The sequence below is a fragment of the Mobula birostris genome, chromosome 19 (genome assembly GCF_030028105.1).
Source record: "Mobula birostris isolate sMobBir1 chromosome 19, sMobBir1.hap1, whole genome shotgun sequence".
In the NCBI taxonomy this organism is placed as follows: Eukaryota; Metazoa; Chordata; class Chondrichthyes; order Myliobatiformes; family Myliobatidae; genus Mobula; species Mobula birostris.
The window spans coordinates 2,432,411-2,449,362 of NC_092388.1; the positions used below are offsets into that span (position 1 = coordinate 2,432,411).

General features: G+C 43.4%; 2 protein-coding genes across 3 annotated transcripts in view; both read right to left on the bottom strand.

The window, feature by feature from the left end:
- The window catches only part of clxn (calaxin), a 58,377-nt gene extending 53,655 nt beyond the window's left edge, over positions 1-4,722 (bottom strand). For both annotated transcript variants that reach the window (XR_011889705.1, XM_072283123.1), the window contains exon 1: positions 3,596-4,722. Coding sequence is in view for 1 of the 2 variants with exons in the window: in XM_072283123.1 (XP_072139224.1) it covers positions 3,596-3,677 (82 nt within the window). In the remaining variant the exon portion in view is untranslated. The remainder of the gene's footprint in view (positions 1-3,595) is intronic.
- A 90-nt stretch (positions 4,723-4,812) lies between these two features.
- LOC140212382 (progranulin-like) overlaps positions 4,813-16,952 on the bottom strand; it is a 37,842-nt gene continuing 25,702 nt past the window's right edge. Inside the window, exons 11-14 of the mRNA XM_072283121.1 lie at positions 14,253-14,429; positions 13,829-13,987; positions 8,852-9,109; positions 4,813-6,017 (exon numbers count right to left, since the gene is read on the bottom strand). Of these exons, the coding sequence (XP_072139222.1) occupies positions 5,871-6,017; positions 8,852-9,109; positions 13,829-13,987; positions 14,253-14,429 (741 nt within the window). The 3' untranslated portion in view covers positions 4,813-5,870. The remainder of the gene's footprint in view (positions 6,018-8,851; positions 9,110-13,828; positions 13,988-14,252; positions 14,430-16,952) is intronic.

Here is a 16,952-nt window from a genome sequence, read left to right on the forward strand (position 1 = left end):
CTCTGATTCCAATTCCCCTGCCAAATTAGTTTAAACCCATCCAAACAACTCTAGCCAACCTCCCCACAAGGATATTTCGGCACGGACTAGAAGGGCCGAGATGGCCTGTTTCCGTGCTGTAATTGTTATATGGTTATATTGGACCCCCTTGGGCTTAGGTGTAACCTGTCCCTTTTGTATAGGTCATACCTTCCCCAGAAGAGTTCCTAATGCTCCATAAATCTCAACCCCTGCCACCTGCACCAGTGCCTCAGTGACGCATTCACCTGCCGAATCATTCTATTATTACCCTCACTTACCCTTACTACCTTGGAGATCCTGTTTCTCAGCTTTCTACGTAGCTCCCTAAAATCTCTCTTCAGGACCTCCCTACTTTGTCTACCTATGTTATTGGTGCGAATATGCACCAAGATCTCTTGCTGCTCACCTTTGCCCTTGAGAATGCCATGGACATGATCTGGGACATCCCTGATCCTGCCACCAGGGAGGCAACATACCATCCAGATGTCCCTATCACACGCGCAAAACCTCATCTCTATTCCTTTGAGTGAGGAATCTCCTATCAACACCATAAGACATAGGAGCAGAATCAGGTCATTTAGCCCACTGAGTCCACTCCACCATTCCATCATGGCTCATCCCAGATCCCACTCAACCCCATACACCTGCCTCCTTGCCATAGACACCCTGAACAATTGGGAAACTATCAATTTCCGCTTCAAAAATACCCACAAACTTGGGCTCCACCGCCATCTGTGGCAGAGCCTTCCACAGATTCACTACTCTCTGGCTAAAAAATATCTGTTCTAAAAGGTTGCCCCTTAGTTCTGTGGCTGTGTCCTCTAGTTCTGGATACCCCCACCATGGGAAACATCCTCTCAACATCTACCTTATCTAGTCCTTTTAACATTCAATAGGTTTCAATGAGATCCCCCTGTATTTACTAAATTCTAGTGAGTACAGGCCCAAAGCTGCCAAGCGCTCCTCATATGTTAACCCCTTCATTCCTGGAATCATCATCATAAATATCCTCTGGACTCTCTCCAATGATAACACATCTTTTCTGAGACATGGGGCCCAAAACTGTTGACAATACTCCAAGGGCAGCCTGACAAGTGTCTTATAAATGCCAACATTGCAAATCCTTATATGTCCTTTCCTTAGCTATTATGCAGTCTTTAACTTCCTTCGTCAACCACAGTTGACTACAACTGCCATTTGAGAACAAATTCTTCAGTGGAACAGATCTACTCTGCGCCTTGGGAACCATTCCCAGAAATCTGCTCTGCTGCTTTCCCTACCAGTATCCTCCTCCAATCTACCTGGGCAAGCTCCTCTCTCATGCCCCTGTAATTCCCTTTATTCCATTGTGATACTGATACATGTGAGTTATGCTTCTCCCTCTCTAATCAAAGTATGAATTCAAACATATTATGATCACTGTCTCCTAAGGTTCTTCTACATGAATCACCCTAATAAGATCTGTGTTATTACACAACACCCAATCTAAGATAGCCTTTCCCCCTTTCCCCTAGTAGGTTCAAGCACAAGCTGCTCTAAAAAGCCATCTCTTAGGCATACAATAAATTTGCTTTCTTGCAATCCGACACCAACCTGATTTTCCCAATCCCCTTGCATATTGAGGTCTCCCATTACAACTATGACATTACCCTTATTACATGCCTTTTCCGGCTCCCTTTGCAATCTCAGCCGCACATCTTGCCTTCTATTTGGAAGCCTATGTATGATTCCCATAATCGTATTTTTACCCTTGCAGTTTCTTAACTCAACCCACAAAGATTTGACATTCTCTGACCCTATGTCACTTCTTTCTAAAGATGTAATTCCATCTCTTACCAATAGAGCCACAACATCGCCTATGCCTTCCTGCCTGTCCTTTCAATAGAAAGTATATTCTTTAATGTTAAGCTCCCAACTATGGCGTCTTTCAGCCACAACTCAGTGATGTCCACGCGAATTGCACCACAAGTTTGTCCACCTTATTCCGAATACTATGCGCAGTTAAATGCAACACCTTCAGTCCTGCATTCTTCGCGCTTTTGAATTTTGCCTATGTGGTATAATTTAACTCTTTGTTCAGTCTGCATTTGCATCCAGCCTTTGGCTTGTCCATCCTTACATTCATGTTACACCCATCATCTACTTATAAACCTACTGGCTCATCCTCAGCTCTATCATCCCTCTACCATACTAGTTGAAACCGCTTCCAACAGCTCTAGTAAATCTGCCCCATAAAAATATTGATCCCACTCAGATTCAAGTGTCATTCATCCCCTTTTGTACAGGTCACACCTGTCCCAGGAGAGGTCCCAATGTCCAGAAATCAGAATCCCTGTCCCCTGCTCCAATTCTTCAGCCACGTATTTATCTGCCACCTCATTCTATTCCTATCCTCACTGTCACATGGCACAGGTAGCAATCCTGAGATTACTATCTTTGAGGTCCTGCTTCTCAGCTTCCTTCCTAACTCTCTGTATTCTTATTGCAGGACCTCCTCCTTTTTTCTTCCTATGTCATTGGTACCATTATGTACCATGACTTCTAGCTGCTCACCTTCCCTTTTCAAAATATTATGGATACATTCAGAAACATCACGGACCCAGGCACCTGGGAGGCAAACTACCATCCAGGTTTCTTCTTCACGTCCACAGAATCGCCTATCTGTCCCCCTAAATATAGAGTCCCGTTTTACTGCTGCCATCCTCTTCTGTTCCCTACACTTCTGAGCCACAAGGCCAGACTCGGTGCCAGAGACAGGTCACTGTTGCTTCCCCCAGTAGGTCCCCCCCACCCCAACAGTGCTCAAAATGGAGTACTTATTGTTGAGCGCGCTGGCTACAGGGGAGCTCTCCACTATCTGATGTTCTGCCTTCCCTCTCCTGACTGTCATTCACTTATCTGTCAACTGTAGTCTTGGGGTGACTACCTCCCTGCAGTTCCCGTATACCACCTCTTCACTTTCCCCAACATGCCGAAGATCATCGAACTGCAGCTCCAGTTCCTTAACACAGTCTCTAAGAGCTGCACATTGATCCAGCTGGCGCAGATGTGACCATTGGGGAGGCTGGCAGTCTCCCGGAACAACCATATCTGACAACCCCCTTCACCACTCTGCTTCTCTGAGCCACAGCACCAGACTCAGTGCAAGGAGTACCATTTTCAACAAGATGTGGGAGGACAAGAGAGCTTTTGTCTGCTACATTTGGAAACTGCATACTGATTTCCCCCTAATCCATTCACGGGGTCCTGGTTGGGCTGACCCCAACACCTCCCCATGACCCAACAGGGTTGGTTCTCCCCTCTGCCTGGGAACCAGGCTTCCCCCAGCTCTGGGCTCTTCCCCCAATCCCCTCCCCGAGTTCCCCTCCCCACAACCTGGTTTCCCCCCCCCCATCCCCACCCCAAGCTCCAGACCCCCTCCCCACCCTGAGCTCAAGGGTTCCCTCCCCTACTCTACACCCGGGCCTCCCTCCCCACCCCTACCCTAGGCTCCGAGACCCTCCACCCACACCTCGGGCACCAGATTCCTTCCTGCCAACGCCGTCCCCACCCCGGGAGGACGCCATTCCCTTACATCGCTTGGTGACTCGACACAGAGCGTCGGCCAGCAGCTCTTGCTGCTTCCGGCTCATTTCCACCGGCCGAATCCGCGACATCCCTCCGGCCCGGATCCTGACTCGGAGTTCGCCGTCGGCCGACACCGGCTGTGACCAAGGCCAGCGGTAACCGTGGCAACGCCAAGCCGTCGGCGTCGCAAACTGACGTCACGGAAGAGGCGGGGCGGAACGCAGCCACCTTTCTCCCCTCACCTGTCGCACAGTCAGGGAAAAGTACAGCCCTTCGGCCCGTCCAGTCCATGCCGAGCCATTTAAACTGTCTACTCCCATCGACCTGCACCGGGACCATAGCCCTCCCATCCATGTAGCTGTCCGAGCTTCTCTTAAACGTTGAAATCGAGCTCGCATGCACCACTTGTGCTGGCAGCTCGTTCCACCTCTCACGACTCTCTGAGTGAAGAAGTTTTCCCTCATGTTTCCCGTAAACTCTTCACCTTTCATCCTTAGCCCCTGACCTCTAGTTGTAGTCTCACCTAATCTCAATGGGAAAAGCCTGCTTGCGTTCACCCTATCTATACCCTTCATAATTTTCTATACCTCTATCAAACCTCTCTTCAATCTTATAAGTTCTAAGGATAAAATTCCAAACCCATTCAATCTTTAGATAAAACCCAGATCCTCCAGACCTGGCAACAAACTTGTAAGTATTATCTGTACTCTTTCAATTTTTTGTGTAGTCGATAAAACAAACACATCTATTTGCACTTGAATAGCTCATTCGGATAGTATCCTTAACATCAATATCGCGTTTCTTGTACCTTTGTCTTTCACAAAACCACATTGTTCTTTACCTATTTCAGCTTGTATCTTACTTTTAGCTCTTGTCATCAAAATTCTTAGAAGTATCTTGGTGATATGACTCATTAAACTTATGGTCCTATGTAATTCACATTCTATTGCCCCAGGTTTCTTAGGAAGAGTGATAAATACTAATTTTTTTCATCTCTTCTGGTATTATTCCAGTCTCATAAATGTCATTGATTAAATCAGTAAGTTTTTTCAATTCCATAATCTTCGAGGGCGATAATTTGTTCTATTACTAGTTCATCAGGACCTGCTGTCTTTCCTTTCTTCATCTTAAGATATTCTTTAAGATGAAGATGTAGAATAATAAGTATACCACTTTTTATACAAATAAAAACATGGATAAAGTAAACAGCAAGAGAGAATACAGTTTTTTTGTCTTCAATTGCATATAAAAGCTTTTAATCAACTTAATAATTGAACTGGAGTCATATTTTGGTGCTTGTTTGATTACAAATAGTACAATAAAGGTTGAAAATAATTAAGAAAATCTGTCGCTCAGGTGGCTGATGCTTGGGTTGGGTTGTTCTCCGATCTTGGCAATTTACTTGCAAACATTTCATCACCTTGCGAGGAGACATCATCAGGGTTCTGTTAATTGTGACAAGCCTTCTGAATACTTGGCCTTTATATATTTATCAATCTGCTGAAACTCATTACAGAAACTCAGTTGTGAAGTAGTGAGGAAGTCTTGTCATGGATTGGCTGTGTGGTGAACTTCAAGCATTGTGGTCGGGAATTTTGCCCGCATTGGCTCATAAATAGGATCGATGTCTGCATGTCTGTTACAGAATTGCATGGTTTTCCACAAACAATTCTGTAAACAGACATGTAGACATTGATCCCATTTATGACTCAATACTCCAGATCACAACACACCAAGTTCATCACACAACCAATCAGCAAAGAGATTTCCCCCCTACATCACAATTGAGTTTCTGTAATGATGACCAATCAGCCAAAGGCTAAGAATTTGAAGGATACACCACAATTAACAGCACACTGATGATGTATCTTCATATAGTGATGAAGCATTTGCAAGGAAATTGCCAAGATCAGCATATAAAACAGGGGTTCACCGATAAAAACTGTAAATAATTATCATATAACAATTGCCAGAAATTTGATAAACTGATTAATTCCTCAAAAAAACATTTTCTAGAGCAGGGGTTTCCAACATGGGGCCCTTTGGTTAATGGTAGGGGCCCATGGCTTAAAAAATGATGGGAACCCCTGCTCTCAAGAAACATCACCGGCAAATTGAATAAACTGGATAGTTTTAAACTTGATTGCTAGAAATGTATGGCAAAAAGCAACAATAACCATGATAACTAAATATGGGTTCCAACAGTTTTAATAGCCGCAGGGCAGAAAAGCATGCTTGCATCTATGAACTTAAATGCAAAGCAGCAAATGGTCACAATGGCCTTAAAGGTTTTCAGATCCTTTGTCGTATTTGGTTGATGAAATCTGTTTCCATTCGTAAGGAGGCCACCACCTCCTGCAGCGATTGGTTTTAGTATCACACCAGTGATGATGAGGACAACAGTGTTTTCCGTCCCAACAGCAGTGAGCCTGAAATGAAAGTGCAGGGAACAGCAATGAGGAAAATAATGGCCAATTGATTAAAATGAAGCAAATTTTTTCCTTCTAATTCTCCAGCTTACTCTCATAGTCATAGTCATACTTTATTGACCCCGAGGGAAATTGGTTTTCGTTACAGTTGCACCATAAATAATAAATAGTAATAGAACCATAAATAGTTAAATAGTAATATGTAAATTATGCCAGGAAATAAGTCCAGGACCAGCCTATTGGCTCAGGGTGTCTGACCCTCCAAGGGAGGAGTTGTAAAGTTTGATGGCCACAGGCAGGAATGACTTCCTATGACGCTCTGTGTTGCATCTCAGTGGAATGAGTCTCTGGCTGAATGTACTCCTGTGCCCAACCAGTACATTATGTAGTGAATGGGAGACATTGTCCAAGATGGCATGCAACTTGGACAGCATCCTCCTTTCAGACACCACCGTCAGAGAGTCCAGTTCCATCCCCACAACATCACTGGCCTTACAAATGAGCTTGTCGATTCTATTGGTGTCTGCTACCCTCATACCACAAAGATGCACTTAGCATATTGTGAGCAGGTTGGGCCGATTATTTATGAAAAAATGTTCTGGCATTGGAGAGGGTCCAGATGAGGCTCCCAAAAAATGAAAAGGTTAATGTATGAGGAGCATTTGATCACTCAGGGCCTGTGTTCATTGTAGTTTACAAGAATGAGGGGGGGGAATCTCATTGAAACCTATCAATTATAGAAAGGCCTAGATTAAGTGGATGTGGAGAGGATGTTTCCTACAATAGGAAGTCTAGGACATGAGGGCACAGCCTCAGAATAGAGGGATGTCCATTTCGAACAGAGATGAGGAGGAATTTCTTTAGCCAGACGGTGAATCTGTGGATCTGTGGAGGCCAAGTCATTGGGTCAATTTAAAGTGGAGGCTATAAGGTTCTTGATTAGTCAGGGCATCAAAAGTTATGGGGAGAAGGCAGGAGAATGGGTTGAAAGGGATAATAAATCAGCTATAAAGGAACAGTGGAGCAGACTCGATGAGCCAAATGGCTTAATTCTGCTCCTATGTCTCATGGGTTGGTAGGTTAGCCAGAGAATAGTGAATTAGTAGAATTTGTTTCCAGAGGCAGCAGTGGAGGCCAAGTTTGTATGTACGTTTAAGGCAGAGGTTGACAGATTCTTGATTGTTCAGGGCATGAAGAGATATGCGGGGAAGACAGGAGATTGGGGCTGAGAGGAAGATTGGATCAGCCATGACGAAATGGTGGAGCAGACTCGATGGGCCAAATAGCCTAATTCTGCTCCTATATCTTATGGTCTTATGGCCTTAAGGTTATTTGATCACATGGGTGTAACTGGGTGGTATAGACTCACCGGGCCTGAAGAGCCTGTCAGTCTCAAAATAAATAATAATAGATGGCTACTCCAGTCAGATATGTTTTATAAATCAATAGATTCCAATTAAAAGGACAGTGATTTTTATTTTATAAAAACTTTACAACTTTGATGGTCAGTCAGCAGAATTGTCAAATCCTAAGAACACATCAGAGTTCTTGTAGACTCATAGCTTTAAATATTTAATGTAAAAGATAATTGATTCATGATAAACACAAGAGACTCTGTAGATGCTGGCAATACAAAGCAACACACACAAAATGCTGGAGGAACTCAGCAGGTCAGACAGCATCTGGAGAAATTAATAAGCAGTTGACATTTCACGTCCTGATGAAGGGTCTTGGCCCAAAACGTCGACTATTTCTTCATTTCCATAGATGCTGTCTGACCTGCTGATTTCCTCCAGCATTTTGTGTGTATTGAGTTGAAGTAAGACAGAAATATTGAGAATTTTATTTCATTGCAATATTTTTCCAATAAAGATTTTAAAAAATATACCAAGTGGATCTTCAGACTGAAATGGCTAAGGTCCACATACAGCCTTTCTTAACAAATGCATACTGCAGAATCAGAAACAACCCATCTACAGTACAGGTTGGTTTACATCAGGGGAGGGGAAACATCTCATTGATAGTTTGACTTACATCAGTGAATGGGAAACACCTCATTGATAGTTTGACTTACATCAGGATACAGGCAACACCCGATTGATGGTTTGACTTACATCAGGGAGGGGAAACACCCCATTGATAGTTTGACTTACGTCAGTGGATGGGAAACACCTCACTGATCGTTTGACTTACATCAGGATACAGGCACACCCCATTGATGGTTTGACTGACATCAGGATACGGGCAATGCGCTATTGATGGTTTGACTTACATCAGGATATGGGCAACACCCCCATTGATGGTTTGACTTACATCAGGGGATGGGCAACACTCCCATTGATAGTTTGACTTAATCAGTGGATGGGAAACACCCCATTAATAGTTTGATTTACATCAGGGGAGGGGAAACACCCCATTGATAGTTTGACTTACCTCAGGATACAGGCAACACCCCATTGATAGTTTGACTTACATCAGGATATGGGTAACACCCCGCTGATGGTTTGACTTACATCAGGGGATGGGCAACCCTCCCATTAATAGTTTGACTTACATCAGGATACGGGAAACATCACCATTAATAGTTTGATACATCAGGATAAGAGCAACACCCCATTGATAGTTTGACTTACACTAGGATACGGGAAACACCCCATTGATAGTTTAACTTACATCTGGATACCGGCAACACCCCATTGATAGTTTGACTTACATCAGGGGACGGGCAACACTCCACTGATAGTTTGATTTACATCAGTGGACGGGAAACAACCCTATTGATAGTTTGACTTCCATCAGGGGACAGGAAACATCCCATTGATAGTTAGACTTACATCAGGGTATGGGCAGCACCCCCATTGATGGTTTGACATTTTACAACAGGAAGTTCCAGCTTTGCAGACGTGGGTATCATCACATCGAGTGACTGAGCAGTCACTGCCTTCACAGTTTTGCTGAGCCTCGGATATTCTCAGTGCAGGCTTCTTGATGCCCCAGGGGAAGCTGACATCATCCTTGCGACACTTAGAACTTTGGGGGTCACATTCGGTGCCAGGGGGGCAGCAGTTTCCACCATCCTTACAACACTTAGCCTAATGTTGAACAAATAACAATGTAATTAATAAGGCAGGTAATCCTCACACTCACCCACATTTACCACAGAGAAGATAATTGACTTCAGGAAGAAAGGAGGTCCCAAACAAGCCCATCAGAAATGATAAGGTAGTGGAAAAGGGACTCTGGTTTCAAGATTTCAGGGATGAACATCACCGACAAGCTCTCTTAGTCCATCAGCTCAACCTTGATAGTAGGGAAGGCACGACAGAAACTAAACCACCTGAGGTGCTTAAGGAGAGCCAACCTGCCCCTGGTCAGGTTTTGATGTGCAACAGAGAACATACTGACATATGGAATGACAGTGTGGTACTCTAGCTGCAGCAAGACAGATCACAACACACTCTAATGGGAGATTAGGATAGCTCAGCATATCACTGGGACACAACTACCAGACCTGGAAACAATCTTCAGAATCAGGTTTATTATCACCGGCATGTGACGTGAAATTTGTTAACGTAGCAGCAGCAGTTCAATGCAATACATTATATAGGGAAAAAAATGATACATGAAATTTAAAAATAATACTAATAAATAATTCAATTACAGTATATGTATATTGTATAGATTTTAAAAATCTGCAAAAAAACCAGAAATACTGTATATTAAAAAAAAGTGAGGTAGTGTCCAAGGGTTCAATGTCCCTTTAGGAATCTGATGGCAGAGGGGAAGAAGCTGTTCCTGAATCGCTGAGTGTGTGCCTTCAGGCTTCTGTATCTCCTACCTGATGGTAACAGTGAGAAAAGGGCATGTCCTGGGTGCTGGAGGTCCTTAATAATGGATGCTGCCTTTCTGAGACACCGCTCCCTGAAGACGTCCTGGGTACTTTGTAGGCTAGTACCCAAGATGGAGCTGACTAGATTTACAACCTTTTACAACTTCTTTCTGCCCTGTGCAGTAGCTTCCCCATACCAGACAGTGATGCAGCCTGTCAGAAAATGCTCTCCACGGTACAACTAAAGAAGTTTTTGAATGTATATAACTCTATAACTCTCCACATCAATGGTGTGCTTGTAACGTCATTAAAGATCCATCCCATCCCATACACTGTCTGTTCAATCTCCTGCCATCTGGTAGCAGATACAGAAACATCTTAGTCAAGACAGTAAGGCTGAAAAACAGATTCTTCCCAAGGGCTGTTGTGCAGATGAATAATTCTACACCCTGGCTTGCCAATGGCCTCTGAGTGTTATGGACTATCAAGGTCACTTGTTGAATGTAAATACGGGAATTTACTTTTTTTAAAATTACACCATACAGCATGGATTGTAAATATCAGTTTTTGCTCAGACTGGTGTAGCACTGCAATCTTGTTGTCCTGAGCGACATCAATAAAGTTCTATTCTATTCTGGTAAAATGATCAAGGACCCCACCACCCAGGCCATGCTGTCACCATCAGGAAGGAGGTACAGGAGCCTCAAATCCCACATCACCAGGTTCAGGAAGTTATTTCCCTACAGCCTTCAGACTCCTGAACCAATGTGGATAACTTCACTCACCACAACATTGAACTGTTTCCATAAACTATGGACTCACTTTCAAATTTCAATCAACTTCTGGCAAGGTGGCAGTGTGTGCAGCCACTTCAGGTTCAATCAAAGGTGCATTTGTTCACCTTGTAAGTCTCTTTTACGATTGAAAGTCACTGCTGGATGCTAAGAGCTCAAGTAGTGCAGGACTATCCCATCAGTGAGTTGCTCAATAGTGATGGAGATGGACTTATTGCGAACCGTCGTTGTCATGTCTCCTGGACTTGCAGTGTACCATTGTGCCAAGGCAGTGCGCAATTCCAACAAACGGAGCAACTGATTACCTTGGACGATAATGGCAGGGAGAAGGTGTATGACTCTGCAACCAAGCTAAGCTAGGAAATGAGGAAGAATTTTTGGAGAGTATTTGGGGAAAAATAGGCTGGATTTAGCTGGAATGCATCAGAAGTGTGGTGTATGATGATTGATGTGTCAACTTGGTTTGGATTAAAGGTGGAGTTATGGTTGAACAATGTCAAGGAAACTCAGCCTAAAGTCAATATTGTTCCATATTGGGAACTGGGATTCCACATTGGTCTCAACAATAACTGATCTCACAAATAAGGAGAAAGGGGAAGCCTTTTAGGACCGAGATGAGGAAAAACTTCTTCACACAGAGAGTGGTGAATCTGTGGAATTCTCTGCCACAGGAAACAGTTGAGGCCAGTTCATTGGCTATATTTAAGAGGGAGTTAGATATGGCCCTTGTGGCTAAAGAGATCAGGGGGTATGGAGGGAAGGCTGGTACAGGGTTCTGAATTGGATGATCAGCCATGATCATACTGAATGGCGGTGCAGGCTTGAAGGTCCGAATGGCCTACTCCAGCATCTATTTTCTATGTTTCTATGTTAAATCTTGAGTCAATCTTGCTTCTGAGATGTTTCTTGCTTCTAAGGTAAAGAGAGAAGAGCTCTAAAAACATTTCCCGAAATACCTTTTAATGAAGAGATTCACCATTACCAACTTCTCAGGCAGTAGTTGAAGGCCTCCAATAAAAACATTGGACCTGGATGGTGTCCCTGGCCATGTCCTTAGGTACTGTTCAGATGAGCTGGCTAGGGTATTTCCATATATTTTTAACCTCTCCCTGCCTCTGGCAGTGATTCCCTCCTGCTTTAAGAAGACCACTCTCATCCTGGTACCCAAGAAGAACACGATAACTTGCCTTCATGACTAAAGCCCTGTGGCTCTGTCATTTACCTTTGTGAAGTGCTTCGAGAGACTGGTCATGGCACATATCAACTCAGCCTTCGAGACAACTTCAACCCAATGGTCTACCATCAAAGCAGGTTTATGGTGAACACCATCTTCCTTGCTCTACACTCATCTCTGGAGCATCTGAACAGTAAAGACATGTACGTTAGCTTATCATTTATTGACAACAGTTCTGCCTTCAATACTATCATTCCAAGCAAACTCATCACCAAACTCCAGACCCTGGGAGTCAATACCACCCTCTGCAAATGGATCCTTGCTTTCCTGACCAATAGACCACCATCAGTAAGGATAGACAGTAACACCTCCACCATGATTATTCCAAACAGTGGTGCTCCTCCAGGCTGTGTCCTCAGCCCCCTACTCTACTCCCTGCACGCTCATGACTGCGAGGCCAAATTCTGCTCTAACTCCATTGTAGATGATACACCATAGTGGGCCGTATCACAAATAACAGTGAATTGAAGTACAGGAAGAAGATAGATAGTTTACTGACATGGTGTCATGACAACAACCTTTCACTCCATGTCAACAAAACAAAAGAGCAGGACATTGACTTCAGAAAGCGAGGAGTTACACATGATCCTGATTACATGAAAAATGCTGACGTAGAGAGAACTGAGAGCTTCAAATTCCTAGGAGTAAGCATTACCAATGACCTGTCCTGGCCCAACCATGGCCAAGTGTGCTCACCAACACCTCTACTCTTGCAGGAGGCATGTCCCCATCAACCCTTACAATTTTCATCAATGCATCATAGAAAGCATTCTCTCTGGATGCATAACAGCTTGCATGCAATTCCTCAGCTCATAAGCACAAGAAACTGCAGAGAGATGCGGACACAGCTCATCACATTGCAGAAACCCCACTCCCCTCCATGGACCCTGTCTATGATTTTTCCTCCCTCAGTAAAGCAGCCAGCATAATCAAAGGTCCCACCCACAACCTCGCATATTTTCTTTTCTCCACAATTCCATCGAGCAGAAGATACAAAAGCCTGAAAGAACGTACCATCAGGCTCAAGGACATCTTCTACCCCACTGCTTTCAGAGTCTTGAATGGACCTGTTGTACGACAGGATGGGCTGTTGTCCTCACAATCTACCTCATTATGATTGTGCACTTAATCGTTTACCTGCACAGATCTCTCAGTAGCTTGACATGTTATTCTCCATTCTGTTATGACTTTCCGTTGTTCTGCCTTAATGACTTGATCCATATAAAACAGTATGCAAGATTGTTAGGAGAGGCACGGCAGCTCAGCAGTTAGCACATCACTTTACAGTGCCCCCAGTCAAACTCAATTCGCACCACAGACTGTCAGGAGTTTGTACAATCTCCCCATGACTGCATGGATGCCCTCTGGGTGCTACAGTTTGCTCCCACATTACAAATGTGTACATGCAGTAGTTACATGGTGTGATTGGGCAAAGTGGGCTCATTGGGACAGTATGGCTGTATCTCTAAATCTCTGAAAAAAGACAATCTTTGCACTATGTCTGACTTCATGGAACAATCAGAGGCCAATTCCACTACCAATCAGCCAAACTAACAGTTCCATGCAATTTCAGAGAGCGATAATGGTGTGTTTCAGGAGTGTTATTAGCTTTCAAATATCAGGTTGAATACATATGCAGAACAAAGGTAATTAAGAGAAGCATTAATTACATTTTATTTGTAACGACCCTCAGCCTGTGGACACATGCCCAGGTTCCACCCTGTAATCAACAGTACAGATCCCAGCTGACACGACAACTACATTATCACCGGAAGTTACTGGCGACTTCACAGATCCTTCAGATTTCTCAATCCTCCATCGCTATCACCGGAGCGTTAATCAATTTAGTGCAGTATATTTTAATTTTGTAATTTATAGCAAGTTTTATGTGTTACAATCTACCAATGTTATAAAGTGAGATATTACACGCCATTTCAGAGAGCGATAATCACACCTGATCGCCGATTGCTGGGCCAGTGCTGATGTCATTGCTCTGGATTGCCACCTCTGGCAGTGATTCACCTTCCACTGGATCAGTGCGATCTTCCAGTGCCGCAGAAGAAGGAGTGTTGTCTGCAGGGCAGCACTTGGTACCACGATAGCAACAGACTGTCTGAATATCAATGCAGAGAGGGCCATTAGGACGACATGTTAAGGTGAGTTAAGCCTACTGCTTTGCTTCAGGACCAGCAAGTACAACTGAGGCAAACTAAGACTAACATCTGTCCAATGTGAGATCCCCACATAATTTTGACTTTTAAAGTTGCAAATATAAGTCAAGATAGTCTCTGCATCTGGTGTTGCTGATATACAACATATTAAAAATCAGGAATTTTCAGAATGCACCATTTGTATCAGTGATTCTGACTTTGACTTACCGAAGGATGTGGGCAGCAAGTCCAATGTCCGCTGTCTGTCTTACAGCATAGATAGTAATCTGGACAGTGATACAGGTGATCACACTTAACTATTGAACTGTTACTGCTGACACGACTGCTCTCAGCTCCTGACTTCATTTCAGGAACCTGGGCTTCGGATAAGCGGCTGAAACCATCCTGTGTGCAGGAGAAAGTACAAAGGTGAGGCCATTCAAAGGGAGTATGGGAGACAGCACTGCAGAACAAAGTGAAAACAGGTCAAAATAGCTCACGACGTTGGTGTTAGAAGATTTTTATTCTGATTTGCAGTATGTTGTTAAGCTGATGTGTACAGAGGGATCTGGATGCGTAGGACAGTAACTATCAGTAAACACCAACACCAGTTGAGGGATTGGTATCGGCGACGTGATATCCTCACATGTGTCAATGAGTTTATTGAATTGAAATTTGGCAAGTCATGGTACAGTTTTAGAAAATATTGATTAGACCACATTTAAAATGTCTAATACCAGAGTGCGTGCATTTAGGGTGAGAGGGGGTTATTTCAAAGGAGACGTGTGGGACAAGTTTTTTACCAGAGAATGTTACGCCTGGACAGTGCTGCTTATGGTGGTGGTAGAGACAAAACATCAAGGCTTTTAAAAGCTTTAGACAGACACATGAATGTGAGGAAAATGGAGAGATTTGGACATTGTGTACACAGGGGGGAATAGTTCAGTTACCCTTTTGGTTACTAATTTAATTGTTTGAGCACAATGTTGTGGGCCAAAGGGTGAGTTCCTGTTCTGTGTTCTATGTTGTAATTAGAGCACTGTGTGCAGTTCTGACCACCCAATTACAGGAACGAGATAAAGGGTTTGCAGAAGCTGTGGAATTGCACATATGGAGTAACATGTGCAGTTCTGACCACCAAATTACAGGAACAAGGTGAAGGGTTTGCAGACGCTGCAGAAGACGTTCACCAGGATGTTGCCCAGATTGTAGACTATCAGTTATAGGAAAGTTGGGACAAACTTATGTTAATTATTGAAGGTTGAAATGTGACTCTATTAGATGTATATATAATTCTCAAAGACATAGAGAGTGTAGTTAGAGACTAATTCTCAGAATAGACTTGTCAGATACCCCAGGGTATAGATTTAAGATGGGGTGGGGAATGGAAAGGAGATTTGAGAGACAAGTTCTTTTATACAGGGAGCAGTCGGTGCCAAAGACACATTGCCAGGGAAGTTGATGGAAACAGATAAAATGGTAATGTTTACAAGACATTGAGACAGGCGCACCAACAAGTTGTAGAATTAGTTCAGAGTTGAAGTGGGTGAAGTTATCCACACTGGCACATACTGTTGCTGAACCTGGTGGTCTGTTTCAGGAACAGTTATTTCCTTTCAACCATCAGGTTGAATATGTATACATAACAAAGGTAATTAAGAGAAGCATTAATTACATTTTAGGCTACGCCTACACTACGCCAAAAAATTTTGAAAACGCTGGTTTCGAGTAAAAATGATAGGCATCCACACTAAGTGTTTTTCAAAATATCTCTGTCCGCAGTAGATGGATATTTGGGCGAATCTCCTCCTACTGGGCATGCGCAGGACACACAGAAAACAAGCGAGGAGGAAACGATATACTTCGTGCGCGTTTGTCCAGTTACAGAGTAGAAAAACTTAAAAGGAATTGCTCTTGGTTCTCACGCAGGAGGACTTAAGACTAAAAAAAACAAATACTGGAGCGTATGGAGTTCACGGACAGTATGACCTGGCTGACGACGAACATTGAAAACCTGACTAAACCTGTTGCATTAATAAAGCACCTTGTTAAATGTATGAAACATGTCTGCATCAGTGTTATCTTGTATTTCCATACAAAGTTAGATTAGGCTGTTACACACCTATTGTCAGAGAAGTACTTGCATTAATAGGTAAACCACCTTCATACAAGCGAGGACAGAAAACAGGGCAAAGTGAGTATATTTATTGATTCAGTAAGCTATGGGTCAAAATATTTGGTGAGTACATTTCTAACTCTTCTGACTTCAGTCTCGTTGCCGTCTGTTCTGAAATTATTAGGTTCTGCGAAGCGCAGAATCAAATATCGCTGTGATGATTGTACGCTCTAGCATCAATTCTTTGGCGACAATAAGTAATAATAATAAAAATAATAAGAAGAAGAAAACAATGAACTGCCGCGCTGTCGCCATCTGTTCCGGCACGTCATGACAGCGGTTTTAAAAAGCTCCGGTTACCCCGTACACACTGCAACAGATATTCGGCGTTTTCAGATTTATTCACTCCGGAGACCGTTTCTGAAAATCTCCGTTTTCAGGGGCTGAAAACGCCATTTCAGTGTGGACGGAATGTCAAAACGAAGAGAAAAAGCTTCGCTTTCAAAATTATCCGGCGTAGTATGGACATAGCCTTAGTTGTAATGAAACTCAGCCTGTGGACACATGCCCAGGTTCCACCCTGTAATCAACAGTACAGATCCCAGCTGACACGACAACTACATTATCACCGGAAGTTACTGGCGACTTCACAGATCCTTCAGATTTCTCAATCCTCCATCACTATCACCGGAGCGTTAATCAATTTAGTGCAGTATATTTTAATTTTGTAATTTATAGCAAGTTTTATGTGTTACAATCTACCAATGTTATAAAGTGAGATATTACACGCCATTTCAGAGAGCGATAATCAC